Raw genomic sequence first — 27,678 nt, 5'->3', positions numbered from 1 at the left:
TCGTGCATACATCCTCCTAAGCAAAGCACTGGATGAGGCTGCAGCACAAACAGTACATTAATAACATGTGTGGTGTCTTCAAGCTTTGTTTTCATGCTCTGTCATCCTGGAAGTTGGATGGAGAGTATAATACAAATCCTTTGACATGTATGAGGGTCCTGTGTAACTGATAATAAATTCAGTGTTATATCCTGTAGTTCTGACTTTTCAGTGTGCAACATTTCATCAGGGTGTGTGTGTGGGGGTGTGTGGGGGGGGGGGGGGGGGGCCCTTACAGTGTTTCCCCATCCAATACCAACCAGGTGACTGGCATCGCCGTCCCTAGTGCCACACAGCTCAAAGAAATCACACAGAACACACTTAAAGTAGTAATTTTCATATATTTGTATATATTTATATATTACACATTTAATACAGGCACAATGAGAAATCATAAAGTAGAGACAAAAAGTGGCTGAGATATTGGTAAAAATGTACAATGTGAGAATCATTTACATAATTTTGCTCTTTTTAAACTCTGTTTAATACAAACATATAAAGACAGAAAGAAAGTGAATGAAGGAGGACGCCTGTAAAATCTATTTCAAAAGTTTTGTAGGGACAGCAAGAACCAGCTTGCTAATAGTGATGACACTTACAGAATCGGTGTGCTCGTTTGCTTTGATGCATTTGGTTTGTCTGACCAGAACCACTGATATAAATAATTCATTAGGAGGAAACACAGTGACTTGTTGATTTCTCACTGTACAAATGTCTGGTGCTACAATTTTAGGACTTTATGTAAACACATTAATTTCAACTATCTTCTGATGTTCAGTCTGGCAGTTTAAGTTCAGCAGACAACTTTAATGGACTTTCCCCATCATCCATTTAAATTGTTTCTGGCTCAAAATTATTATTAAAGGCTTGAGTTTTAAAAGCAGAACATTAAAAAGTGATTCCATACAGTACCAGCCAAACCTCTGGACACACTTTCTCATTCAGCTGAATGGGAAGGTGCACTAGTACGTTATAATCACCCTGTCCAGATATGACAACTGAAATGAACCGAGCCATCGGCTTCCAACAGTTTTTAAATGAGACAGATGAATCAAGTATGGAGATTGAATTATCTGTAAACCGGTTAAAACGACACTGCGCCATGTTTTACAGCACTGAGGACACAGTAATACAAAGTCAGAAAGGAAAGGTTATTTGCTACAATCTTATATGAGAGGTCAGCTGGCCACATGATGCACAGTGTATGAAAGTCCTCCACCAAATGTTTCAGCGATTTTCAATCACAGCTTCCAGGTGACTTATCACACCTCCAGATATGTCACACACCAACACACCAACCAATTTAAGGATCAGTGAGATCAATGACAAAATGTCCTACACAACATAAAATACTCCATCAAGAAGTACAATGGCCCCTATAGCAGCAGCCCTCTATCAGTAAGAGACAAAAATGAAGCACCAAGAATCAAATGTGGCAACTTTCCATCCACTTTCTATACCCACATGTGCTTGCTTATCCCAGCATGCACTGGGTGCAAGGCAGGACAGGTCAATAATTTATCACAGGGCAACGACAGTGCTGTCACATCTAACCACAGTCAGCAGCACTGGATTACTTAGTGTAGAGAAGCTAAGGCATTTCAATCATTCATTTGGCGTTACTGTGCTACTGTTCATCGTCTACTGCACTGAGTATACGAGAGGTCAAAGGACAAGTATCCAATAGAAAATAAGATATAAAACAGTTACATAATCAAACTGAATCATAGAAGGCAAACATGACTCATTCATTTCTGGAAGACAGCTGGGTTGTAAAAAAGAGGGGACAACTTCCCTTCAATATCCACATAAAGGAGTAAAAAAAAAAAAACAACTGGCAATTTGTTGATGCTATTCTCACTAAATGTGCTGCAGTATACAAAACAAAAATAGAGAAAAGTTAGATTCAGACATGTTTCTCCATTAACAGGGCACAAAAATGTGATTAAAAACATTGAACGTTAAGTTTGTGTTGTAGTCCCTTGATTTGTTTAAAATACCTAACATTTGACACAATGTTTTACATTTAGGACTGCTGAGCAATTTATGAAGAATAAAAATTAAGGCCTTAAAAATGTAAAAGAAAAACAGAAGCCATGAATGAAATGGAAATTTACAAGGTCACTCTTTTGAAAACACTATGCATTTTACCACAAAGCAGCATAGTCTGGAAACCCAAACCTGGGTAAAACATTGACATACTTTAGTTGCCTATTAATCCACAGTATAAGAAGAGGCACTGAGGTTTTTGTTTTTTTGCTTTTTTTTTTGAAAGCACTTCAATGTTATTTTAAAGGTCGAGCTTGTGCCACAAGTGTGTGAGTATTCGTACTGTTAAAGACAGATTCTACCTTCATTGCTTCATTGCACATGACCGAAAAAGACAAATCATGAGGGGTAACAGAGAAAAATCAGTAAAGGAAACTGATGTGGGAGTCGTGTCAGAGCTGGTCGAGCAGAAGAGTCGGTGTTAATATTTACACTTCGGAGGGAGAGAGGACGAAATCTTCTCTTCCACAGAAACCGTTTTATATTTCTTACAGGCTTTTAAAAATAACATATGAGAAGAAAGAGCATTTGAAAGATTGTTAGTGCACTTTTTTGTTTTCATTATTTCAAAAACAATATAGATTTATATCTAATTCATAAATTGTTTCTGACTATACAAAACTGAATTGGAAAGAAAGCATTAATAGACTTCATATCTACACACTTCCTGAAAGCTCATCTTAGTTTTCTTTTATTTTCTTTTTTAAACAGTGTTCAATACTCAGTGCTGTTTTATTGTAGTGAGATTCTCACTTCCAGGGCAAACGCACAGCTGTGCTCAAACGGATTAAGAGGTTCAAGGGGCCTTGTGAAGTTTTGTGTCATGTGCTTTTTTTTTTTTCTTGAGAGCGGTGGGTCACCTCAGCAATCAGCCATATATCGACCTAAAGAAAAGAAAACATTCAGAGTTGATGGTGCATTAAATGTACCGGGTACAGAGGTTTCAGGCCCAGTCACTTTGCAGACTTGTAGAATTTAACTGTGCAGTACCAGTCAAAGGTTTAGACGGACGTTTCCATTCTATTCAATGGGAAGGTGTGTATATGGATGGTCAAGCATAGTACATACCTGTGGCAAACCTCTTCTTGTTGAGAGAGAGTCTGTATCCAGTCCCCTGCAGCTCCATGTCCACTCCTGACAGGGTGCTCCCCTCATTCATAAACTGCACTGCCAGAGTGGAGGGGTTCGATGGGCCATTTGACAGGTCAAATTTGGCCCTCAGAGAACCAGCACCTGGGAGCACACACAAACAAATACACTCGCTTGCCAGAAACTGATCCAGATCTCTTGCTCACTGCTCACACTGTCTCTGAGTAGGACAGGGATTAAACAAACTCATGGAAAACAGAGGAAAAAGTTTCCCTACCTTCATTTTCTGTCTTTTCTGAGATGTCACTTAGCTTCCACAAACACTTATTCTGTTCTGAATTCCTAAAATAAGAAAAAAAAAATCATTTTTGGTAAATTGGCATATTAAATATTTTTGAGTGCTTCACACTTTTGCGCTCCACACCTCACCATATAGGGCTGGGCACAGACTGCACGTTGGTGACTCCTCCATCAACAGGCACTAAGATCTGTACGTTGGTGAGCGGCCCGGGACAGGCCATGGACTCCGGGTTGTAGCGGTAGTCTAGTCGCAGGTCCGTCGTACTGGGTGTACACTTCCAGTATACAGCCAGGTTGAGAGGAGTGGAATGGATCCCATCAGATAACACCTGGACACGGTGGTACAGTGTCACAAAGCTGCTTCAGATCTGTGCAAAATAATATTCCCTATATATCCTCTCCTAAAATGAGAGTGTGACACCATGCTTGATAAAAGAAAAGGCTTTAAAAGTCACTCAATCGTATCCACTGCTCGAGCTTCGACACACAGCTGGCGTGTTGTGCTGAAAAACACAGATGTGAGCTAAAAACAAAACTGTTCTTCCACAGCTTCCTGGAAAGTTCAAAAGCTGTTTGAACACCGACTGTTGTCAAACATAAGCAGAAGCCAGGACAGAAACCAATTCTTCTTTAATCAACAAAAGAACATTGTTTCTTGGGCTGAGTTAGCAGATTTATGGATTGTTTGTTTTACAGGCTTACAAATGCAAATATTTTGTTCTATTCCTACATGAAAACTAAAACTTGTATTTATTTGCCAAGAGAACTCCAAATGATGGAGTGGCAGGATGAGGACTGCTTTTTGTGAAGCTGTGTGCCAACCGGAGGGTCAGTGACAGAATGAGAATCCCTGACAACACATGTAACCTTGGCCGACTCTAGGGCTGCATTTGGTACCTGACAAGTGAATAAAAGCACTTTCTACAAGACAGGCACAGGCCATGCAAACACATCAAACATAATAGGTCAAATATAAATTGTATTTAATCCAGTTTGAAGCTATAAAACAAACTTTTTTGGTATGTTTTAAATATGATGCTTTCATTTCGTGTTGTGTGAGACTACAGGATTTTGGGACGAGGCCTACAGTATACAGCTGTGTTTAGGGTTAAACCTGACTATCACTGAGTTTTATAGTAGTAAATTAATTCTAAAACTCAGTTAGTGGCCACACATTAATTCAGCCTGGTCCAGAAAAAGGTTGTGAGGCTGCGTGTGACAGACAAAGACATTAAACAATTAGAATATTGTAGACTAACAATGCATTGGGCTGGAGTTTCAAACGATTTCTGGCAATACACAAACAAAGCTAGAACAATACTGTGACACCTCCTTACCTCGGGAACACAACTTTAAGTACAGTTATGTTATCCTTATTATGTTCTTGGTTTGACGCTGGTTGACTGACCTGGTATTTTAGGATGTCCACATTGTAGAAGGAGGACAAAGGATTCAGATCTGACGTTTTTCTGAGGTAGCCCGTCAGTGCTTGCATGTTGAACCAGAAGTCCTTAGAATTTAAGTCGCTTTGGGAAGGATCACTAGAAACAGGAGAAACGTCACAAAGATATGTGCACACAAAGACACACAGCGTATCGACACACAAGGAACAAGCAGAGGCCCTATTATTCTTTGCTCTTCTTGGCTTTATGTGTAAAGCTCCAGTAGCTTATAAATGACCTCGTTACATCCAACCAGCTAGTAGATCAAGAGTTCCATTTGATTCATTTAGTCCCGCCATGTGGTTCTGGGATAACCGAGAAGAACCAGAGCGAGACACACAACCACACACACAAAAGTTAAGGATTGAGAGATACAACGGTGTCTGTTAAATGAAGCAGCTGTTAGGTGACGTTTGCTGTTCTTTCCTATATTAGGGCTCGAAGAATTTCAGAAGAGACATGGGCTGTTGAGAACCTGGCTGTTAAAGTCTGGTGGAAAATACTTCCCTGACAGTTTAATGATAGGTTTATTTCAGATTACTAATTGAATTTCCTCACACTGACGCAGTCGACATTTCCTCGATTTATCGAGTCCAAATCCCTCTTTGACTTAACCACGACTCTGACAAGTTAGCAAGTCATCAACTCTGCTAAGATCCTCACTTGCCAGGCAAACAAGTCTGTTTGTATTTTAGCTGCTTTGTAAAAATAATACTTACCTGTATAGTAGCTGCTGGTTGGGTAGAATCTGCTCCAATCTGCTGGTGTTCTTCAGCTTGAAGGTGAGGACAGCTGGGGAGGGGTTGGAGGTAAACACCTTGATTATGCCCACGGGGAAGGACAGAGTCACATCTCCTGTGATTTTCACAATGCACCTGCAGCCACATGAATGTGAATTAATAACACAAGTCAGACAAGCTGCAACCAATGATTATGAATTAATCTCTAAGAAATGTGACATCTTCAGAGTTTTTGTTTCCTCTGACCGACATCTAAACCTCAAAATGATTAGTTTTTGTTCAATAAGCACAGATATAGAATAGAGAAAGGTATAAAATCCTCACAGTTGAGAAACTGGAACCATGTTATCAAAACTATTGTTCTCTTGCTCCACTTTTCTTTTCATCTCCATAAGCACAACTACATTTGACATGTATGATCTAATTATGGATCGTACTTGAGCTCACCGATCCACTCTTTATATGTAACCGAGGTCTGTTTAGAGTGGACATCCAACCTGCTGCAGACTCCTGGTTCAGCCTTAAGTTCTAGGCTACACATATCTTCACTTTGGTCAGTCTTAATATGTTCCTATTCTCCAATATAAATCCAGTTTCTAAACTAGTTTCTGGAGCGAGAAGTCCGGCCCAGGCTGTGGTGGAACCGGCCCACAGTGGGTCTCAGCCTCACTCTGTCTCCACTCCATTGCTTACGAAATGTTCCATTTGCCAATCCCTGCAAAAATAAGCCTTTTGCAGAGCAGCAATTTAACAGCAGTTAACCAATAAAAGGTTGTATGTTTTCTCTGCCCCAGACTATAATCTGCCCCGTGGAGGTTATCCACTCTGAAAGAATGGTGTCAGACTAATGCAAAACATTCCACACATGCAGAGAGAGAACGAAATACACCCTGCAAACCTACCGAGTCTACTGAGTGTAGTGCATGTGACAGAGGTTCAACACCATGTACTGTATAACTGTTAACATCATATGTGTTATAGCCCAAGCTCAAATACAAACACAAATGTGCATGCGTGCAGGTCGACGTTGGGGTCCTTGCGCAGCAGGAGGTCATGTGAGACTCACTTAGTGGGATCAGCTCCTTTGAAGTAAGCATTAACAGACTCTGTGAAGGCCACAGCAATGGGCAAAGCATCTTGGGATGCCAGGGTCACAGGGCTGGGACCGCGAGACGTCCCTGAGAATGAGAAAGGCACAAAGTCTGTTGACTCAGCTGCAGATCTGACTTGAATAACAGCGATATCTTAAGCTCACATCAGAATTAGGAGGGTTTGATCATGTGAAGATGCCTTACTTAATTAAGAACATGTATATTATTGCATTTCATGAGGTCAGTACATTATATTTCAAATAAACAGATCAGATATCAGATATGTTTTAGAGCAATTTATGCTACAGCTGCTGTGGTTAAAATTAAGTTCTATTAGTCTGTCAGAGAGATGTTCCAGTAAAATCATTTGTTACTTCATTATTTTAACAAAGACTTTATCATGTTTGAAGCTGATGCAGTTGACAGTAAAATGAATGTGACAACAGTCTGGAAAGGTGAAAAGCGAGAGCACACAAGATACAAATGTAATCACTGCATAGGAATATATCCAGTTGTCCATCCAGCCCATTCAACAGACTGCTGTTAGATTAGTAACATACAGAGAACACTACTCTAATACAAACTTCAACCATACCTGCTGTTGTTTCACAGCGCTTCTCAAAGGTAGGCAGCTTCACTATGAACACATCATCATCATCCTCTTTAAGCCACAATAAAGGCATAAAGAAGAAAGGAGGAAATAAACAAGCCAAGAGAGCACAAATGTGATGAAATGCATGCCGGGCAATTTATAATCCAGTTCTTAAATGCGTGATGTTGACAGGTGAGCCCTAAGCTGACAAGACTGATATGACTACACTGAAATGGACAAAGAACTAACAGGGCCTAATGGTGGCATTCTTAGCATCAGATAAACGTATGCAGAGTAGAGAAGGAAAAGGCTTGAGTTTGGAAAGGCAGACTCACTTTGACTTAGTAGAAAAAAAGGAGAGAGGGAGAGCAGCTCTGGCTCTGGGGAGGAGAGGGGGTGAGCAAAGGTGTGCTCAGCTCCTGTAAGGAGAGGAGCTAGGGAGGGAAGGAAGGAAAAAGGAGTGAGGAAAGACTGAAAAGCAGAGAACAGCACATTGTGGTGCAGAGACGATGACATACAACACGTTGGTGAGGAGCTGAAGAAAAGGAGCTCAAGCACAAGGAGGTTCCCTATACATGGAGGAAGCTTACCAACAGTGGGGGTGTTTGCGGCGCTAAGAGAGGTATTTGAGGACAAGGAGGATGAGCTCTCTGCCCGGGCAAGTGGCGCAGGAGGAGAAGGGCTGGCATTGGACAGTTTGGGTGGGCTGAATGGCCGAGCCTGAGTGAAGGGAGTATATCAATGTCAGAATGGAATTTTAACAGTTCCCCACCATGTTATGTTGCACACATTGAGATGATAACTCACAATCTCATTGATTCCTGTGAGTTTTCCACTTGGGAGCTTGGGCCTGGAGGAGGGTCGCGGTGGGGGCACCAGGGCTCCAGCTGTCAAAGGGGTCGGAGGTCGGTTCGGTACTGGAACTACACAGGGAAACACATACAAGTGTCACTGGCTAGTTACATTTAGTCAGCATGGGAACCAGATACATAAAAACATGTAAATATACAACTAGGTTTCACTGGAATAGCTGCAAAACCATCATGCATTAAAACATCTAAAAAACAACAACAACAACAGCAAAACAATATTAAAAATCATAACATAAAACAATCCAAAATAAATTGTTGCATACAGAAACTCAACAATCAACAAGCTGCAAACCAGGCAGCGAGTTAGAGAAGCGTCTGTAAACTAATCAGTCAACAACGTACAGAAGACATTCAAAACAAAAATAAGAAAAGATCAAATAAATGAAAAATAAAAGTGCAAACCTCAGGCATAAGACATGTCTCCTACATCATTAATAATGTTACCATTGAATATTCTGCTTGACTGAGCTGCTGCCATCGCCCTGTCTGTGATCCCAGAGAAGACAGAACAGCTGGGGCTGCTGTCCTCTCTGCTGCCCGGTGCTTCAGCAGAGTCATCAGAGAGAAAGCGTTTTGACCTGCCAGAGCTGGACTGAGGCCTCTGGAGCTCCTTCACAGCCGACCCTACGCTCTGACGGAAAGGGGGAGCGAACCCATCACTGAAGGAAATCCACTGGCTCTGGGACCAGGACACAGAGGAGAAGGCTTTGCTGCTCTTTGGAGGGCTAGCAGCAGCCGGGCTTTTGATGGGGTCAACTGGGTCAGTCGGCAGGGTGATGGGGGCGCTCTGGGCCCTCGCTGGTAAGGGTTTGAGTGCTTGGAAAGGGTTTTCTGGTGAATCCCAGGGAGAGGATGTTGATGAAGAAAAAGAGGACACATCTTTGGACTGTTGGCTCTCCGCCAAGGGAGGAGCGCGCTCCTGTCTCAGCACTGTCTCAGCTGAAGGAGGCGATATGATTGACAGTGATGAACGACAAATACAAAGCAGAGTACAGAGAGCAAACCTTTGAGACATTCAGTCACAAATAAATAAATAAATAGCCAGAACAAATAACCAGGCTCCCACAATGCTAAGTGTCCCGGTGGTCCCTGTACGGGTACTGCAGTCATAAATAACCTGGTAGTTTCATGGTAATTTTATTAGATCATTGCTTTTTTTCCATCTTTCCAGATGTGGTTCACTTGTGTTTGGCATGTGTTGTCATATTTTTCCAGGTCGTTCCCCTTGAGAAATGTAATTATTTTGCAGTTTTTATACCAGTGGAGTAGTAATTTAAACCCTTTCAGTTTGTCCTGTTTGGATCCTTTATAGTTGTATCATGTCGCTTTAATAGACACACACACACACACACACACACACACACACACACACACACACACACACACACACACATTGAATTGTCAGACCTGTCATAGCTGACAAACCCTGATACAGTATATTAAACTCTTATTTGACTGCATTTGTAATTGTTGTGTTTATTATGTCTTTGCAACATTTTGCTGTGAACTTTTTGGGGATATTTGATGGTGATGCACAACTCAAGATGTCGAATCAAGCAACATTAAATCTAAGCTTTGTTAGATTACAAATGGTGGAACCTAAACAAACACACACACCATTAAAACCTTATTATATGAATTTACCTAATTTGTGGTTTCAATTTTGACATGTTTTACTTGTTTAGATGTGAAAACTACACTGACAGACACTGAAACTGTGTGTAACCATAGATTTGGTGCTGAGTAATACCATGCATGTAACTAAAATGAATTGCAGTATATTATCTGGAATAAATGTGCAAAGCAATGACCCCATTTTTAGACACACAGCATCCTAATGATCATAGCAGAAGTTATTCTGACAACACAGATTATGGTTATAAAAATTCAACCAAACATTTTTACATCATGCATCTGGGAAATAATCAAACATAAATGTAATGCAAAACCTTGGTTGATGAATGGCGTAAGGTTTTCAGAAATATTTACATTTAAATTACTGTCTGACAAATGGAGCACACACGTTTTACCTGATGCCCCTGGCAGAAAGATGTCATTCATCAGAATAGATGGGGATGGAGGTATTGAAAAGAAGACAGAGGCAAGGTCTAACAAGAGCACGTAAAAAAAAACAATGATACATCAAGGATTATAAACACAAAAATGACACTGTAATAAAAGAACAAGTAACAAAATAAAAATGTAAAAAATGATATCCATGAACACAAAATAAATATATAAATTAAAAAAAAAAGTCCAAACATTTTTTACAATTCATTCAATGAGAGTTTAATATTTTTAATACCTCTCAGTCTAGATTTGCTTAACGTGTCATGTGTGTTTGGGGCTGATAGTTCTGCTGTACAATGGGAGATTTAATAGGGGGCTTCAGTGCATCTTAACTGACCACTTCATGATGCTCTTTTGACTTGTAAGATGAGACCTTTGACGTAACGAAACACTGTTTGACAACATAGTGCCAGTGAGCTTTACTGCCGACCCTCTGACATCAACCGGGTGCCAATCAACTGTGGATTATGTTTAGCCAATAGGCAATGGGTCAACACTAATGTCACTTTCTTTAAAACACTGGTGTAATGCACATACAGCCACGAGAATCACACATCGCACTTTTTTCTGCATCAAACACCGTGAAGATAAAGTAAAACAGGCTCAGTCCTCAAATGATTCTTAGAGAAGTATGATTGTGGACACTTCAGGAAGATTGTTGGGAAACAAAAACTCAGACAGCTACACAGCGCAACACGGATAAATGGCTGAAAAAACAAATAGTGAACTGGGATAGAAAAACCCTGCCAATTTGAATTCCCTAAAGTCAAATACGCTGTTAATTCAGGAGTCGGTTTCTGAGAGCAAAGGCTTCCCGCTGAGTAGCTTGCAAAAAGGAAAAGATGAGCGATGTCAGACCAGCGAAAGTGACTAAATCACTACTTGTAGAGTGGTTGCTCCTTAAAGTTATAATCCTTCATGGTTTTGTATACATTCTGTATTTACCTCTATACAGAGTTTTATTGGCCATTCCCCTGTTCGATTCAGACTGTCTCATTAAATATTAGGCTTTAAAAAGAAATGGTTTAAATTAAGTTGGGTAACCTTACATTGGTGGTTTACAATTTCTTGAGAGTTACTCCATGATATAAAGTGAAGACAAATGTAAAATCTTAAGTTGTAGAGAATGATATGTACACAGGAATCAGGAATGTTACCTGCTGATGAGGACACGGAGGAGGAGGAGCCTGCTGCTAGATTTGGACTGAACGGGTCCAGAGACAGAAAGTCATTGTTGGTCAGTCTGTCAGACAAATCACATCAGATGTCATTACACTTCCAGAAAACATCTGTACCGTTTAGAAAACAAGGATGATTTACAGTGGATGCTGTAAAAATGTTGATGTTTTACTCTAATACTCACTCAAATGATGCTGGTACCCTGGTCTTTGCCAGTTCATCACCTGCAGTGAGAAAAAAACAAAAGAGAAAATTAAGACCAACAGACCTTCGCTGCGTGATGACAGAAAGCACACGTCCACAGCCCGTAAAAAATAAAACCCAACACAAGAGGTTGTCACCGACTAGTATCCAAAGATTTTTGCCAAAAGTTCAGTTTAAAGTATGTCACACCTTAAACCAGAAATATAAACTGAAGTTCAAGCTGAACAAATCAAAGTCATAAAAATATATTTGCAGTAAGATTTACGTTATACAGAGTCATTTTGCCTTATGGTAAAGCCTTACTGCAAAAGGGTTAACACAACCTTCTAATGTGCTTTTAATGTGGTGGTAGCACTTTTAAACAGGGGAAGGATTATTCAGCAACTAAAATTAAAAAGAGGTATTGCTTTGTTACTTTGTGCCCCTGCCTAAAGTGTTACATTACATTGTAAAGATCCATATAAGCAGCACTTACAGATAAGAACCAAGAAGATGCAACTGAGAGGACCCTATTTATAACCACATATGTAAGTAAACTCCTAAAAATGAGATACTGAAAGTCTGCAGAGAGAACATGGTGTCAGTGGTGTTAGCCGGTGCCATATGGCTGCAGCAGCTGTGTGAAAGGCTCCTATGAGGGGACAGAGATGAAGGCTGTGGCAGATATTTGGGGGGGGGGAGGCAGGGGCTGACTACTGCAGTGAAAACATACTCACCACGGCCCCGAGCCTTAGAGCTTAATGTAGGTACTCCTGTGTACGTGAAGTATACATCAGTGCCATTACATTTGTAAAGTGATCTCAACACTACCAGTGTTTCAGCAGCAGAATGTGAATATAATTAAAATGTATACAAATGCAATATGTGAAAGTTTTGAAGAAAAACTTCACAAATAAAAAAATACTTTCTGGATTAATAGTCGAGGTTATTATATTTTCGCACATGGAGAATGACCTGGACATATTATTATTCTCTAAGCATTTGACAAATATCTGGGGAGAAAACAAACACAGTAAACTCAAAGAAAACTGTTAGTTGGCAGAAAGGAACAGCTAATTTCTGACAAAATCAAAATATAAACAGCTAATAAAACAATTTACCTTTGTACTAAAGGAGGGAAATGTGCTTCCAACTCACATTTACAGAAAGAAACAATTATTTACTTTTTCTTGGGATATGCTGCTTTTGGCTAGCTTTCTGGATTTTTCTTTTTAAAGACAACCTCTTTAAAACCAACTCAGGCCAAGAAAAATGTAGTTGAGCTGTTGTACAGTCGATTCTCCTTAGCAGTCACACAGACACAGAGAGGTCAGACAGAGAAAATACTCACTGGACTGGTTCCTCCGCATCTGTCCCTAAAAAACAAAAAGACATTAATTAATAAGAGACGCGGGAGACCCACAACTAATTTTTAACTATTATTTACCAGAGCTTTGTTTACTTTGCTGATAAAAATAAAACCTTTAAATGAGAAATAAAGACAAAGGTTTAAAATTTCAAATATATGAAACCACAGTAAAAAAGAAAAAAACACTGAGATCTGCTAATTTCGACATCTGAGAGTAGATTTGTCCCTTTTTGGAGAATTTTTAACAGTAATTTTATATATATATATATAAACACGCCCACGAGTTGAATGCTATATTATTAATTATCCCCTTTAGAAGAGGGAAGTTTCCACTTCAGACTTAAAGACAGTAAATCACAGGACTACGCTCACACATACCAGACGTTAAACCTAGGGTGAAAAATTCAGCGGTGCTAAACTGCGCATCAAAGCCCATGCAACGATCAGTTGGGGACAACAGAGAGCGTGCCCCCCCGACACTTCAACAACTTCCTTCACAGAAACTTTTCTGGTACATAAATCTGCCGTGTCATGCTGAATAACACAAGATATGTAAGATATGCTCCTGAGGGCCACCAACCCAATGGAAACTTAGATCATCAATTTCAATAAAGAGCTTATTTGCACACGGAGAAAGGTTAGAGGGGTTGTCAAGGGAGGAGGGAAGAAAAGAAGCAAAATGGTTTTAAGGAACATAGCAAAAGCATTTAACCACTGTAGAGCTGTGAGGGCAGGGTTTAGTCCCACAGGCGCTAAGCGGCAAATGGGTTCAATTACGGCTCTCGCTGGCCACACACACACACACACACACACACACACACACACACGACTTCCATTGCTATTTCGACAAAAGGGAACACTGTGGAGAGGCAGCCAAACAGGAGGAGAAATGAAAAAGACAGAAAAATGACCACAGAGGAAAAGAAAGAAAATCTCTCAATAATTTGCACCAGATGATGCAACGTTCGTCACCATCTCGGACGTTTGCCCTTACTTTAATCCAAAACTTGCCCGAGTATAAAAATAGGAAAAAGGAGTGAAAAAGAGCTGAACAGAGAGGAAGGCAAATATAATGTAATGACTATTTTGGTATTTCAGTGCAAAACAGACAAATGCACAAAGCAGTTTGTGTATTTTGTACATTTAGGATGAGAAGGTAATTGTGGTTTTGGATCTTGACAAACCAAAATGCAATATACAAAGGCTTAAAAGAGAACATCTTTCCTCCTGAATTGTGTCACATTAAATTGAAAAAACACTCTAAAAACTTGTAACTTCTAAGGTGGGAAAAAGAAAACATTTGTAAAAACAGGGCAACTAACCTCATAAAGTATTCATAAACAACCACAACAGAGTCCTGTCTAGAACAAGTGGTCTCCAGTAAAACCCAGGGTGAAAGCAAACAAAGAAACGAGGAAAAAACAGTGAGTAACAACACAAACAGTGGTGTAGGAAGAGGAAGGGAGAGAGCCAAAGCCGGGAAGACATCGTGACATGTGTTTAGTACGGGGCGGGTGAAACCCACTAGGGCCCCTTCACGACACTGAGCGTGCAGCTGCTTCACAACAACAACAGATACTTAACTCAGAAATGATTGTTTCTGGGTTCTTGATATAATTTTTTTTAAAGAAAGTGATCCCAAGGTTGTTGAACATGAAACTGACATCCAAGTAAAGACACAACATCAAATGTGGGCAAACAGGAACCTTACTGAATCAGATGGCAATCCGGCATATGAAACAAATTACACATAAACCATATGTCTTTCCAATGTAAATAAAATAAGCTTCAAGAAAGAGTGACTAATGGCGAACATCTACAGGAGGGATAGCTCATTTGGTTACATGGCGTTCCCTTCTACCCTAGTTTGATATTCTCCTGTTGCCCTCTAGTGTTGCAGAGCAGCGCAGACTGCTGGTGCAGCAGAGCAGGACAGCTACAGCTTTGTGCTTAGGAGTTTAGCATTAGCATTTGGTGTTTGGTGTTTTTAATACGTCATGAAGCCATACCAAGTTTGAGGGAGACAGGATGATGTTTCCAATGGAGGCTTTAAGTTCGTCAATGGTGGCTCGGTTCTGATGTGCGCCGTTGTTTGGCTGAACAGGCTTGATTTCTACGTGAAACTTCCTGGGCTCATCTTCATCCTCTGAGTCGCTGGACGAATAGAAGGAGTTCTCTTTGGCATGTGAGCAAAAAAGTTAAGGCGACAACGACAAGAGGGGGGAGCACAGAGAAAGATCATCTGCAGTCCGGTTTTATTAAGTCCTGGCCTCAGACGGCAGACGGGTGTGAACAGGAAAACAAAGAGCAATAAATCCTTGATGTCTTACAAGCTGGACTAAACCTGAGAGTGTGAACAGCAACAAGAGAAAGGATATCGTTATCATTTACCTCTGGTCTGATACAAAAGCCCTCAGCATCAACCTGGGGAACATTCTACAAAACACAAGAGCAAAAAGCCATCTTCAAAATCAACCTTTATACACAACATAAAATGTACTTTTGTGTATCCTTTATAAATACACTTTAAAAGAAGCTAAATGATACCAAAATTATATTTTCTATTTGGCTTATCTTGTTGTAAAAACATTTTATTTCATTTTTAAACTGCATTTACAGTTTCAGCAAATTTAGGCGGGAACATGTTTTAAATTAGTCCGTACCTGTAATATTGTACAACTCAAAACAGGACAAACAATTAACTGTTAGCTAGTACCTGTTTAATGGTTTCAGCCAATTATCTCTTTGGAGATTAACCTTCTTAATGACACTAAACATAAAAAAATTAGTTTGCCTTACTATGATCATCATTAATCAGTTTACCAATTTTCATTTATGATGTTTTTCTCTTTGCATTTTGCAGAAAGAAAATGATCATTAGCTGTTTACTGTATTTATATACAGAATACAGCATCTATAATTATAACAGATGGAAATCAGAACAAACTGGAAATGCTGAGCACATTTGTAACAACTTAAAATACACAGAGAATAATTTCATTCCAGTATTCCACCCTGCACCCCCCAAAGAAGCAGCCCTGGATAATGTCCCAGGATCCACCCACACACCGTATTTGACCAACATACATCTCAGCAACAGTGCCATCAATTGCAACATGAGCTAATTGGTGCTACTTAATATTTTTAAACTTAGATTTTCACATTTAACCTTTGCTACTGTAGAGGATTCCTTTTCTCTGCAGGGCAGAAAAAATATTTTTGCAGTAATATAGTGTCAATGAAACAAACAGCATGCATATTTTCCTTTTTCAAGTGTTTATAAAACATACTAGTCTGAATATGAATATTTACTTTGTGCGTGTTTGTGTGTATTAGCTTGCTTACAGCGTTCTGATTGTCTATGGCCCCATAGTATCCAGGGGGAGCACCATTGGCGGTGTTCTACCAGCACAAACAGAAAGAAATGGATGAACAAACAAGCAAATCTACATAACAAACGAGGGGACACAGAGAGAGACAGACAGCCACGTGTTCAGTTAGTAACATCCAGAGCAGAACAAAATGAACAAGGGTGTTTCCCACCTCCTTCTGTTTGAAATCAAAATAACATACACAAGCTGTATTCAAGTAAACACAAATCTATCAGTGACTGTTTAGGTCAAGACTATACTCACAGCAGCTTCAACTTCTGTAGACTCCCTAGAAGACAAAACGGTCACATGACCATGAGAAAATATACATTTTTTACACAGGAGGAAAAACAAAAATAAGCGGTACAAACTGTGTGGTGCATTGGAGATGCAAAGGTCCTCACTCACGTGGAGTCCGTGTCCTTATCTTTCCTACGACCTGGGATGCCAAATGGTTTGCGCCTTCTGGGTTTGGCACCTTAAAACACAAGCAAAGCATTTTTAACCACAGACACAAAAGGATATTAAATCTATTCTTAATCATATCTAAAATTTGTGGGCTTAACAACTTTCATTCCACATTAAAGGTCTTACTTTAGTCAAGTTCCACTTCCTAAGTATTTGGCTAAAACCTATCATGTACAGTATATGTTTAAATCTGTAACTTACCTTCAGTAGCAATAGCTGTATTGCACTCCTCAAACTCAATGGGCCCTAATCAGACAAAAAAAAACATCATTTGAAATCATTCAATATGGGAAAGTGTCGAAGGCCCACTGCTGTGAATGTACATCACCCAAAAAGTACACACACACACACACACACACAGCACAAATACACTATGGCAAACACACAACATGCAGCATAGCGTGCCATACAGTGTGTTTACAAACAGGGCCAGGCTGGTCCCAGAGGCCGACAGGGTCAAAAACAGTCAACTGTGTGTCTGGTGGCTGTCACAATGACGTGACACTCTGTCCTAGGGACACACAGCACTACTTTACAGTATTGAGTCTTCTGCACAGTGATGCATAAAAAAATAAATCCACTTGGTACCCATGAATTACCAAACTCACAACCCAATTCTTCATCGACACAGGAGCCCTGGTATTCACAGCAAACAGCAGGTATGAATCTAACTGAGCTGAAAGGAAACCTGCTCACATGGGACACATCAAAGTCACTAACCCTATTACAATAAGACAAACAAGCCCACGATGTCAGGTAGTTTAAAACCACAGACAAATCTTCTCTTATACTTAAGAACAGTCTTAACCCCATAAAACTAATTAACAATCATGCAACGCCTTCCAAAGTAACCTGAACTAACACAGTACATCATCAGATCTATTCCACCTAATGGCCTTGATATCTCTTGGAGCACAACCAGCCATTCATTTATTTGAACAAAAACAACACTGAGTTTGGTTATTTGGTTACATCATTCATATGATGAAAAACAGCAACAAAAGAAGCTCACACTTAATTTTCTATTCATCAGTTATACGTCTTTTCCTTCAGTGCCCTGCATTTGGATTCTCATGCTTCAAGTATCTCTTCAGAAACATTTAAGGAGACTTTTCAAAGGGTCAGCAGTTTAATATAGACACACACACAAACAAACACGCACTAACAGCTGCAGAAAAACTAGAGGCAAGAGGTGCAATGTGCACGTGTGTCAATCCAGGACGTTGGGCTGTTTGTGTGATGTTATTATCTGTATTAGAAAGACTGACACCTCTGCTATGCAATGAAACAAACTGGGATGATGATCTGTTTGTCTGCTAACTACAACACACATACAGTAGATACAGCAGAGGCAGAGCAAGAGAGAGAGAGATGGGGCAGGACCCTGTGGCAATACGTCCAATACACCAACGTGCATTGACCTGAAAACAACAAAGCTAATAATATTTTAATTCAAAACATATACAGTAGCAGCGGTCACAACGCAGTCTCCCGGAGGACGCCAGTCACATGCAGCACTGGCTCATTGTCTGGCGTGCGCAATGCTGAGTGAAGTGCAGGGAAAGCAGAGAGTCACGAGAGGCAGGCATCACGCCAAGTGAAGTGAATAAGGTACACCAATGACCAGTCTACTCTACTATGCATTATCAGGCCTCTTCACCACCACCGAATACACAACAACATGAACACAAACATCTTTTTGTGTATGTGTGCCAGTCAAGACAAAATTGGCGTGCTCACTGAAGAGCTTTCTCTCAAGGCAGGAAGTGTGAGAGTCGCTGTACTGACATAAAACAGGTAGGAATATTTAAAGTTTGAGGTGTACTGTGTCTTTTCCTGGAGAGGAAGCTCATAATCATTATCTCATTTGACATCATCTTTCATTAGCTACATCAGCTGCAGATACTGTCAAACAAAAGTATTAAAAAAGACCCAGAAAGGGGGAAATTACTGGAAAATTACACATTGCATTCTTTATTCAAGCTCTGGGATGTTTGACAAATGCTGTGAATCTACGTAAGGCCCAGGCAGAGCAGGAACTCTCTGCCGCTAGCATCTTGTGATTGCATCTGACAATATTTATGCACACCACCTGCAAAAAAAGTCTAAACACCAGACACATGAATATTACCTAGATCTGGGCAGACATTAGGAACTGTTTAAACATCTCCTAAACAGACAGACGACTTTGTTTATACAGGGGAAGATGTTTCTTTTCTTTCTACTCTCTGTGAGGGAAGCATGCAGTCACGCATGAGTGGAGAATGGTTTTTTTAAATTGCATATGCTTCACATGGCACTGGGAGTGGGAGGGGGGTGGAGGGGGTTAGCGTGTCTGGCCCACTGCCAGTTGACAGCTCAGCTGGATATCATTGGAACACTCCAAACCCCCCTGCCTCGCAGCGTGTCACTTTGGGATTGCTTCCGCAAAAGAAAGTTTATTCAACCTCTCTCTTTCTAAAGGCCCTGGACCAGCCATCCGTTCAGCTATTTAATCAGGGGACAGACAGGTTATTTTTCTGACAGGGCTGGGGCTGCATCGCAATCCCCAATCAGCAGCTTGATACAAGAGGAATTTTGTGACCGTTTTTTTAGGGTCAATTAAATCTGCTGTCCAAATAAATGACGGCCACCACTCCTTGAATGCAGCGTCTGGAAACAGGGATCACCATTTGTGTACACACAAACACAGCAGAGGTGAACCCACTGTGCCTGTGACCTGATGTAGCATACAAATAACAGGACTAGTCAAATAACTGGACCTTTATAACAAAGCTTTACACTAGCATCATGGAAGCAGAGGCTGAGAGCATCATATTCCACACACAAATTAATATCTATAAAACTGGTGACTGCACATGAACATTGAGCTTCAGAGCTACAAAAACAGCTACAAGAGTAACTATCAATGAATGAGCTGTGCGTGTGTGTGTGTGTGTGTGGCCTTGTTTTTCAATACTTGTGCAGCCCAAAATCCATGTGTTACTATCTTTGTGCGGACCGGAAGTTACAATGTAGTTTGTAAAATTGTATGAAAACGATGGGGTGTAAGGTTAAAGCAAGTGTAGGATTTAGTTAAGTGTTAGGCAAGTAGAAGTTCTGGTTAAGGTTAGGGTAAGTCTCCTGGAAAAGAATGTAAGTCTATGTAGGGACCTGGTAAACAACAAAAACAAGGGTGTGTGTGTGTGTGAGAGAGAGAGAGAGAGAGCAAGAGGAAAAGGGGCACAGTCCAGGAAGGAGTCAGAGGAATATTGCCTTGATTATTGTGGCAGGGTGAGGTTTACACAGGAGTCATTGTTGAGCTCTGACCTCATGAAAAGCCTGGCTCTGCCTGCCTAGTCTGCAAACAAAGCTGCCTGCGTGTCACATGCTTACTGGAATGCCAAGCCTGCCTATATTTACAGCAGATTACTACGATTGACTCTGATGGCCCTCTCCTAATTCTAATTGCCCCTCTCTAAACACCCCTCCCCTTCCCACAAGACAACAGGCAGAAGCCCATTCCCTCGCTCCCTTGAGTAATTTAGTTTAACTGAATTTTAAAAGGATAAACTTGAGATATTGTCCATCAACACCTACAGTATGTTGACCAAGATTTATTAAAAATCAAAATTACTCATTTACAAAAGTATTCAGACCCTTTGCAGAATTGATTGGACATAGTTTAGAAAGGCACACGCCTGTACAAAGGCTACATGTGTCACTATGTGCTCGGGCCCCTCTACGGCCATGCTTGTGTGGCCCGCAACCATCATTGTGTTCATACTCAGTGCAAGGCATCGTAGAGGGAATGAAATTCGGATGATGAGGAGAAAGAGGAGTTTCTGTGTTTGTGATATCCACCGTATGCAGGAAGCCAAGACGATAGACTGTTCGTCCTCTAAACCAGATGCGGAGAGAAGATGGAGAGTTCGTCAAACTTGTGAAACTGATGCACATCAAAAATGATTCTAAACCAGATGCGGAGAGAAGATGGACAGTTCGTTAAACTTGTGAAACCGATGCACATCAAAAATGACGAGATGTGGAGGATGCTGCATTAAAGTGTTGTTAGGTAATTTCTTAGTCAGATAGATATTGATTAGATATTTGTTGTATTAGTTTAGTGGAGACAGGATGTCCAGCTAAGGCTGTTAAATGATTAGTTCATTGTCATGAGTTCTGCAGGCTGCATGTGGGCCTCAAGGACAACTAGATAGAAAAAGTCAGCAGGCAGGATGAATATTGCTATTATTATGATATGTTCAGCCGTAATCTTAATCATAATGTCTTCCGAGGCTTACTGTCTGGACATGTCCCTGAATGTCCTGTATGTTTTTAGATACACACCACATGATCAACAGTCACACACATTGATTCTCTCCATGTTTTGACTATTGTTATATCAGGTGACGTCACGGTTTGACGTGCCTGTGTAGAATGGGGTTAGCCCAAACCAGATAAACTGTATAGAGATCTTGGGTTCAGGGTCTTTTTCATGCTCCGTCTGTCTGCGCGCAGTATTGGAGGTGGAAGATACCTGGACGTGTAATGTTAATTTTACCTGTGATCCTTTGAATAAACCAGCACGGTTATTTTATATATCCAAGTGGTCCGCCTCGTCTCTCTGAGTTCCTGGTTAAGAGAACTGGGTAATATCTTTCAGTGTTGGGTCTACATGATTTGCTGTTATTGACTGCACTGTATAAAGCCATTTATTAAACATACCACCACAACTTACATCCATGCAGCAAACACATTATCCCTGTTTGTTTAGATATAGGTCACATGGTACTACCAAGCCAATCACTAGCAAAGAGCCAAGCATCCTTCCCGCACGCTGGCGTAGTGATGTAATTGCAGGGGGGTTTGATAGTGTGCAAGGGTGTTTGCAGCACCCTCCGCAACGAGCATGCGGCTAACTAAGATTCCATAAGTCACATTGCATATCAGGACAAAAACCAAGACATATAGTCCAACAAGTCTCCGCATTCCTGATAAAATCATAGTGAGGAATAGATCAAGGAAAGGGTATAAAACAATTTCTTATTGAAAGGACTGTGAGAGCACAAGGACAAAGATTCTGGTCTGATGATTTAAAACTGATTCTACAAGACAAAGTGTAGTAACTGTCTGGAGCTACTGCCTTCACACACACACAGAGAGACTACTGGAAAGAAACATGAAAGACGGTAGTGGCTTACCTGGTCTCTCCTTGCCGGTTCCTTTGCTCTCAGCCAGCTTCTGTATTAAACCCTCCACTGAGGTGTTTTCAATGTTCCTCACAAATTCATTGTGAACCTTTAAAACCACAAACAATATGGAGAGAGAGCGTATGTGAAGACAAATTCAGCCGAGACAGATCACATCTCTAAACCATATGTGCTGGTGAAGTTTTGATCCATGTACTGCTGGGATTAGCATCTTACGCTGTTGACCGACGATCAATTTATTCATCATTTACATTCACTTTAATGAAAAACTTTATGGTGGGTAATTTACTGGGGCACAGTTCTCTCAAAGGACATGCAACAATCAGCAGTACTCTTGCTAGACAGAGGTCAGGTTAACCACATATCTAAAGACTGGAAACGCAGCCACATTCAACTGCAATACATATTGAAATGTGGTTTGCTATAAACGAAGCTCAACTGAAGAATGAGAGATTTTCATTTCATTTAAGTCAAAATGTGCTTCAGACCGACATGTATCCCTACTTGAGCTAGTGACTTTAATCAAGTGATCACAGGTAATACTACATTTCCTTTTGGTAGTATTTGTAACAGCAATAAAACTTGTTTTTAACTACATGCACAGACTATATTTTGTGTATGAATAATTTAAAGCTGCACTAATGAACCCCTTTTGCCTTGTTTGGTATGGTTAAAAGGGAATTACTTTGTAACTGATTAAACTAAAAATGTAAAATGTTCCCCCCTAACTGAGAAAAGTGCAGTTAAACAAGTCAGTAAACCAACATGACTGTTCAGTGATTGCGTTTGACTTTATGTCACAGCACACACATATTTCCAAGAATGAAGAAAAGCAAAGTGTCGTGTGTTGAGTGTTTGCTGTGATTTGTTTTATGATATATAGCACGGGATACAAATACAGTCAGCTGCCATTAGTTGTCCCTGGAACCTGCACTGCTTTGCCTTTATTTGATATTTAAACATTTATTGAGTGTTTAGCCAGTGGAGACCTACTGTGCTTTACTGTCACTGTACTGTGTCAGGTTGTACTGTGGTCTGCGGATGCCCTTTGAGCAGCATCAGAGGACAGTGTTTGTTTGCTTGTTTGTTTTGGGTGTGTATGTGTGCTTGTGTGTTTGCTGAGGGGGAAGTGAAACGATGTATAGAGATGGGGATGAAGAACAGAGACTGACTGAGCCATCTCACCAAACCATTTAGATGTGCGTGATACTATAAGCGCAGGGAGGCTCCACTATCAAACCAAAACGCACGCATCCACACACATATGGGTCTGCCCCCCCAGGGCCCCTGTGGTGAGGTGGAGTGCACACAGTGGGGGAGGATGCTGGGGCGAGGGTGATGGGGGGGGCTGCTGTGGTGAGAAGGTATGCTCAGAGCAGTACACGCGATGTCAGGTGCATGATGGAGGGCACTAATGTCATCAACCTGCGAGTCCTGCTCGGCTGTCTCACTCGCACACAATCCTCAAGTCGTGGGAACTTTCACCGACATCTTCGAAACATACGTCTGCCTTCAAGAGACCCTCACTCACACATGCTCACTTACAAAAACAAGCACAGCATGCACACGGACAGGCACACCTGCCCTTATGTCAGTTTAAATCTCTACTCAGAGAACACTCTGCACTTTTCTCAACTCAAATAGGAACTTAATATACCAATATAAGGTATTTTTCTTTATTTACACTGCTCACTTTTCTCCTCTCCTCATTCTGTTCTAACCCTCTTATCCTTCATGCCCACTGAGCTGATACTGGTTGAGCCTTGTCTTGAGAATCCCTGCAAGTTTGATACGATTACGTCTTGATTTTAGTGACACTTTCAATTAAAGGTTCCCCTTTGCTTCAGTTTCCTTCGCCGAACTTCTGTCAAAGCACTTCTCTCTGGTAGTTTAATGTCTCTGAACTGATGGCAGCTCCAACACTGGACAACACACTTTTTGTGCAAGTGTGTGTGCAGGCACTCCAACACCAAATATTGTGGTAAGTGGACCAGTTAGAAGAAAAAGCGAAACCTGACACATCCTTCTCATCTCTCTTCGGAGATGCCAGTTTTTACAGACAGTAGGTTCTCTTTTTTAATTTGCTTGCTTCTCTTTGACTGATAGATTTGATTTGATATGAAAAAACTGACTGTTACTTTATCAGCGCTAAATTCACTAAGATCATTCTGTGACATGAGTGTTGACTATTATGAAGGCAATTTTTTCACAAATGCACATTAAGTCATTACTGACTGATAAATATTACCTTCAACATAATATTTATTAATTGTTTTAATTTGTTGGACCATAAAAAAAAAAAAATCAAACAATATAAACACAAAAAGAACTTTGGGCTCCTTAAGAGAACTGTTGAATATTCATAAAGTATCTTGCTCAATGAAAACAGAGACACAACAAAATGTGTGTGACAGTGTGTGTGTGTGTGTCTAACTGAAACAGTTCCTATAATACCGGAGGTTTCAAATATAAGGGAATGTGTATGGATGACGGTGCCTGTGACTTGTCAGCATGAATGCATGTGGGCTCAGTGACTAAACACAATGCTGCAGAATTAAAACTGTTCCAAGCCTCCTTTGCTCTGCTCGCTCCCTCTAGCCCCACCCCAATATAATAATGGCATTCCCAAAGCCCCTCTCCCAAATCTGGTTTGAAGAGCTTCATCACCAAATTATAATTTCTTAGACTGATTTTCAGGTTTTGAAGGACTGACCATTTGTCTTCAGGCAGTATTTTACTTTGGCTCAGCAACAGGCAGCGGCACTACCCATCTCCTGCTCAGCAGGAGGAACTGTGGGACTGAATAACCTGCGGCAGCCTGGAGTCATATACAGCAGTCTAGATGTAACCGTGTCGCCCTCTATGGACAACAAGGAAACTACAGTACAGAGCAGCCACAGACTAATGAGAACAGAGCAGCAGACTGTAGTTAGTCTTGAGTGATTCAGTGTGCGACTGGTAAGTATCACTGTTGAACAAACAAATGAAAAGAAATCTCTGGTTACCATTAAGCACTGATTAATATAGTTGTGAATGATGTTTGAAAGCCTTCACAATTACACTTGATGCCACTTTCTAAAACCTAAACACACTCTTCCAGAAACAGAAAGACCTGTGCAGCACTTTTACCTACACAGTTTTTGTCAGTTTTTAATTGCTTGGCGTAAAAAGCTGAATGGAACGTTTCCTGCTTCTCAGTTAAATGATTAGCGAGATCAAAGATGACACTAATTGATATGGCACACAGTGAACCCACATCCTCAAGTGAACAAGACACCAACTCCACCCACAGGAATGTCAGCATACAGTATGTGTGTGCATGCACATACTCACCTCTCCAATCTGCATGTGTGTCTCTTCGACAGACTGTGAGTATGACTGAATGATCTCCTTCATGTGGAGAATGTGGCTTTCCTCAATGTCTTGGAATTTCTGTTAAACAGGGCGATGGTATGGTTAAGGAACGGCAATGCAACAAATCACCCACTGACTTGAAATCAAATCAAATGCAGGCCACAGATATACATTAAGGTGTCAGACCCATTACACAGGCATGAAAATACAAAATGCAACCTCGGAAACTTCACTTCCTTATTCTGTCCCTGCCACTTCCTGTGGGTCTGGGTGGTCTACAGCTCAAACACACACACACACATATCTAGGTTCTCCCACAAGATGTCAGTTATTCTGTTCATGAAATACACTGATAGGGGAGTGGGGGTGGGTGGTGGTGGGGGGGGGTCATTTCTGCCTTTGAGAGGCAGTATGGTGTAGATCACCATCTTTAATGCTGGTAGGCTATTTATTTCTATTTGTGCCTGACTCTGGGTTTTTGAGGTAAACCAGTGAAAATGAGTATAAATAATCATAGTCCATCACAGTGTGGATGTGGAGGAAGATGAGCCTTTCTAACCACAAACTCTCAGAAATAGAGTCCCTTACTCCTGCATTTACACTACAGAGACATGCACATAACTAATGCTGTATTTTGTCATCCCCCACAATAACAGGCAGACACACTCACCCACCGACAGACACACTCAGAGAAAGTGAACACACATGTAGGAGCCTCAGTGATGTCAGACAGCACATGTGTTCAGTGTTTATAACTCATGTCCAAACGTGCTGCGTTCGGGATGAACTGTAGACTGTGATCGAGAGGGAAGCAAAGCTGCAAGGCCGCGTTCTCTGGGGGAAAGCAAAAACGCTGGGCTAACTGGAACCATTTCTGGTGGTGGAGCTGCTGTGGTGCAGGAGGATATAGAGGCCAAACTCTGTTGATCTGATTTTAATTTGGAGTTTATCTAATCAGACCCTCAGATGGCTCCAATTAGGGCTTTCCACAACGATTCCGTTGCAGAGGAAAAAACACAATCTGGAGATGATACAGGGCACGAAACATGGAACACACACACACACACACACACACACACACTACATATCACATAATAAGTGTATTGCATACCACAGAGACAGACAATAGACAGAGTCTGCAAGCAACATATTTCGTTTAAGCACATGCACACAGGACAAGGAAATTCAATTATCACAGTACCTGTGCAGTTTCTGCCATCTTCTGTTCAAATTCTGACTTTGCTGTGGCATATTTCTCCACATATGACTTGTAGGCCTCTGTGGCTTTTCTGGCTTTCACACCAGCCTGAAAAAGTACAGAGACAGATAAATGGATATCAGCAGTTTATATACTGTAGACAATGGCCCTCTGTTTTCTCACATCAACTGCCAAATAAGCAAGGAATTTAACATGTGAAGGCAAAAAGGCTTTTGAGATTAAGGTTTCTGAATAGACTGGAGTGTTAAGGCACTTCATTATGTCTTATTACCATACCGGGATTATGTGGGTGTGTGTACATACGAGTGTGACCTCCCACCTTGTCCACATCTCTCTGGGTGGCCCCCTCTTTACGGAGGCGCTCCTGCTCCACAGTTTTGGTGTTGTAGTTCTCCTTGGATTTCTGTAGAGCCTGAGATATGGTCTGGATGTTCTGGACGGCCTCCAGGGTGGAAGCCACCTCTTCTTTTGTCTAGCAACACATAAATGTCTTCTACGGTTACAACAGGCTGGCTAATATGCACAAAGGTCACCCACTGTACTGCATTTAGTATAATACACAATTAGCACCTTATGGTCTGGTGACTTTATTTTATTTTTTCAAAGTGTTCCTTTATTCCTCTAGTAAAACACTGTTTCACTTTCTCTCCTTCTCCATGCGTGTGGCACGCTGTTGTACAACAGAGCAGAAAGCTACTAAAGCTTCTGTATATGGTGGCTATCTGACATAAAGTGGCTGATTTTGTTTTGGTTTTTTAGCTTTTCATATCAACTTGAAAAGTTAAATCATAAAAAAAGATTATCAGGGGGTAATGGCTTACACCTACAGCGACCACACAGTAAGCTTGGTCAGGCATTTGCTTACTCAACATCATCATCACTGAACCCTGTTTGTTACTCATTCTGACAGATTCTTGGTATAATGTAAACATCCCTGGAGTAAATAAAAGAAGTGGCACAAACTTTGAGCACCAAAGTGGGTGGGTTTTTTTGTTATTCATGCTTAAGCACAACACACATTGTATCTGCAAGTTAGCCAAGGAACACAAAGCAGTGAGG

At 40.9% G+C, this 27,678-nt stretch overlaps 1 protein-coding gene across 2 annotated transcripts in view; it reads right to left on the bottom strand.

Moving 5' to 3' along the window:
- Nucleotides 1-2,917: 2,917 nt before the first annotated feature.
- The window catches only part of fcho2 (FCH and mu domain containing endocytic adaptor 2), a 34,480-nt gene continuing 9,719 nt past the window's right edge, over nt 2,918-27,678 (bottom strand). The window contains exons 5-27 of one of the 2 annotated variants that reach the window (XM_020613597.1): nt 26,939-27,091; nt 26,602-26,706; nt 25,380-25,478; nt 22,038-22,134; nt 17,056-17,100; nt 16,795-16,864; nt 16,651-16,675; nt 16,361-16,417; nt 15,394-15,451; nt 15,025-15,200; nt 12,998-13,022; nt 11,648-11,687; nt 11,442-11,527; nt 8,659-9,153; nt 8,150-8,265; nt 7,933-8,062; nt 6,726-6,837; nt 5,639-5,794; nt 4,886-5,018; nt 3,607-3,806; nt 3,455-3,519; nt 3,157-3,321; nt 2,918-2,972 (exon numbers count right to left, since the gene is read on the bottom strand). In XM_020613597.1, the coding sequence (XP_020469253.1) occupies nt 2,950-2,972; nt 3,157-3,321; nt 3,455-3,519; nt 3,607-3,806; nt 4,886-5,018; nt 5,639-5,794; nt 6,726-6,837; nt 7,933-8,062; nt 8,150-8,265; nt 8,659-9,153; nt 11,442-11,527; nt 11,648-11,687; nt 12,998-13,022; nt 15,025-15,200; nt 15,394-15,451; nt 16,361-16,417; nt 16,651-16,675; nt 16,795-16,864; nt 17,056-17,100; nt 22,038-22,134; nt 25,380-25,478; nt 26,602-26,706; nt 26,939-27,091 (2,631 nt within the window). In that variant the 3' untranslated portion in view covers nt 2,918-2,949. The remainder of the gene's footprint in view (nt 2,973-3,156; nt 3,322-3,454; nt 3,520-3,606; nt 3,807-4,885; nt 5,019-5,638; nt 5,795-6,725; nt 6,838-7,932; nt 8,063-8,149; nt 8,266-8,658; nt 9,154-11,441; nt 11,528-11,647; nt 11,688-12,997; nt 13,023-15,024; nt 15,201-15,393; nt 15,452-16,360; nt 16,418-16,650; nt 16,676-16,794; nt 16,865-17,055; nt 17,101-22,037; nt 22,135-25,379; nt 25,479-26,601; nt 26,707-26,938; nt 27,092-27,678) is intronic. The other variant, XM_020613598.1, reaches the window with a different exon arrangement.

The sequence above is a fragment of the Monopterus albus genome, unplaced genomic scaffold (assembly GCF_001952655.1).
Source record: "Monopterus albus unplaced genomic scaffold, M_albus_1.0 scaffold135.1, whole genome shotgun sequence".
NCBI lineage: Eukaryota > Metazoa > Chordata > Actinopteri > Synbranchiformes > Synbranchidae > Monopterus > Monopterus albus.
Note: the sequence above shows the minus strand (reverse complement) of the source record. Positions and strands in the feature narration are given on the sequence as shown.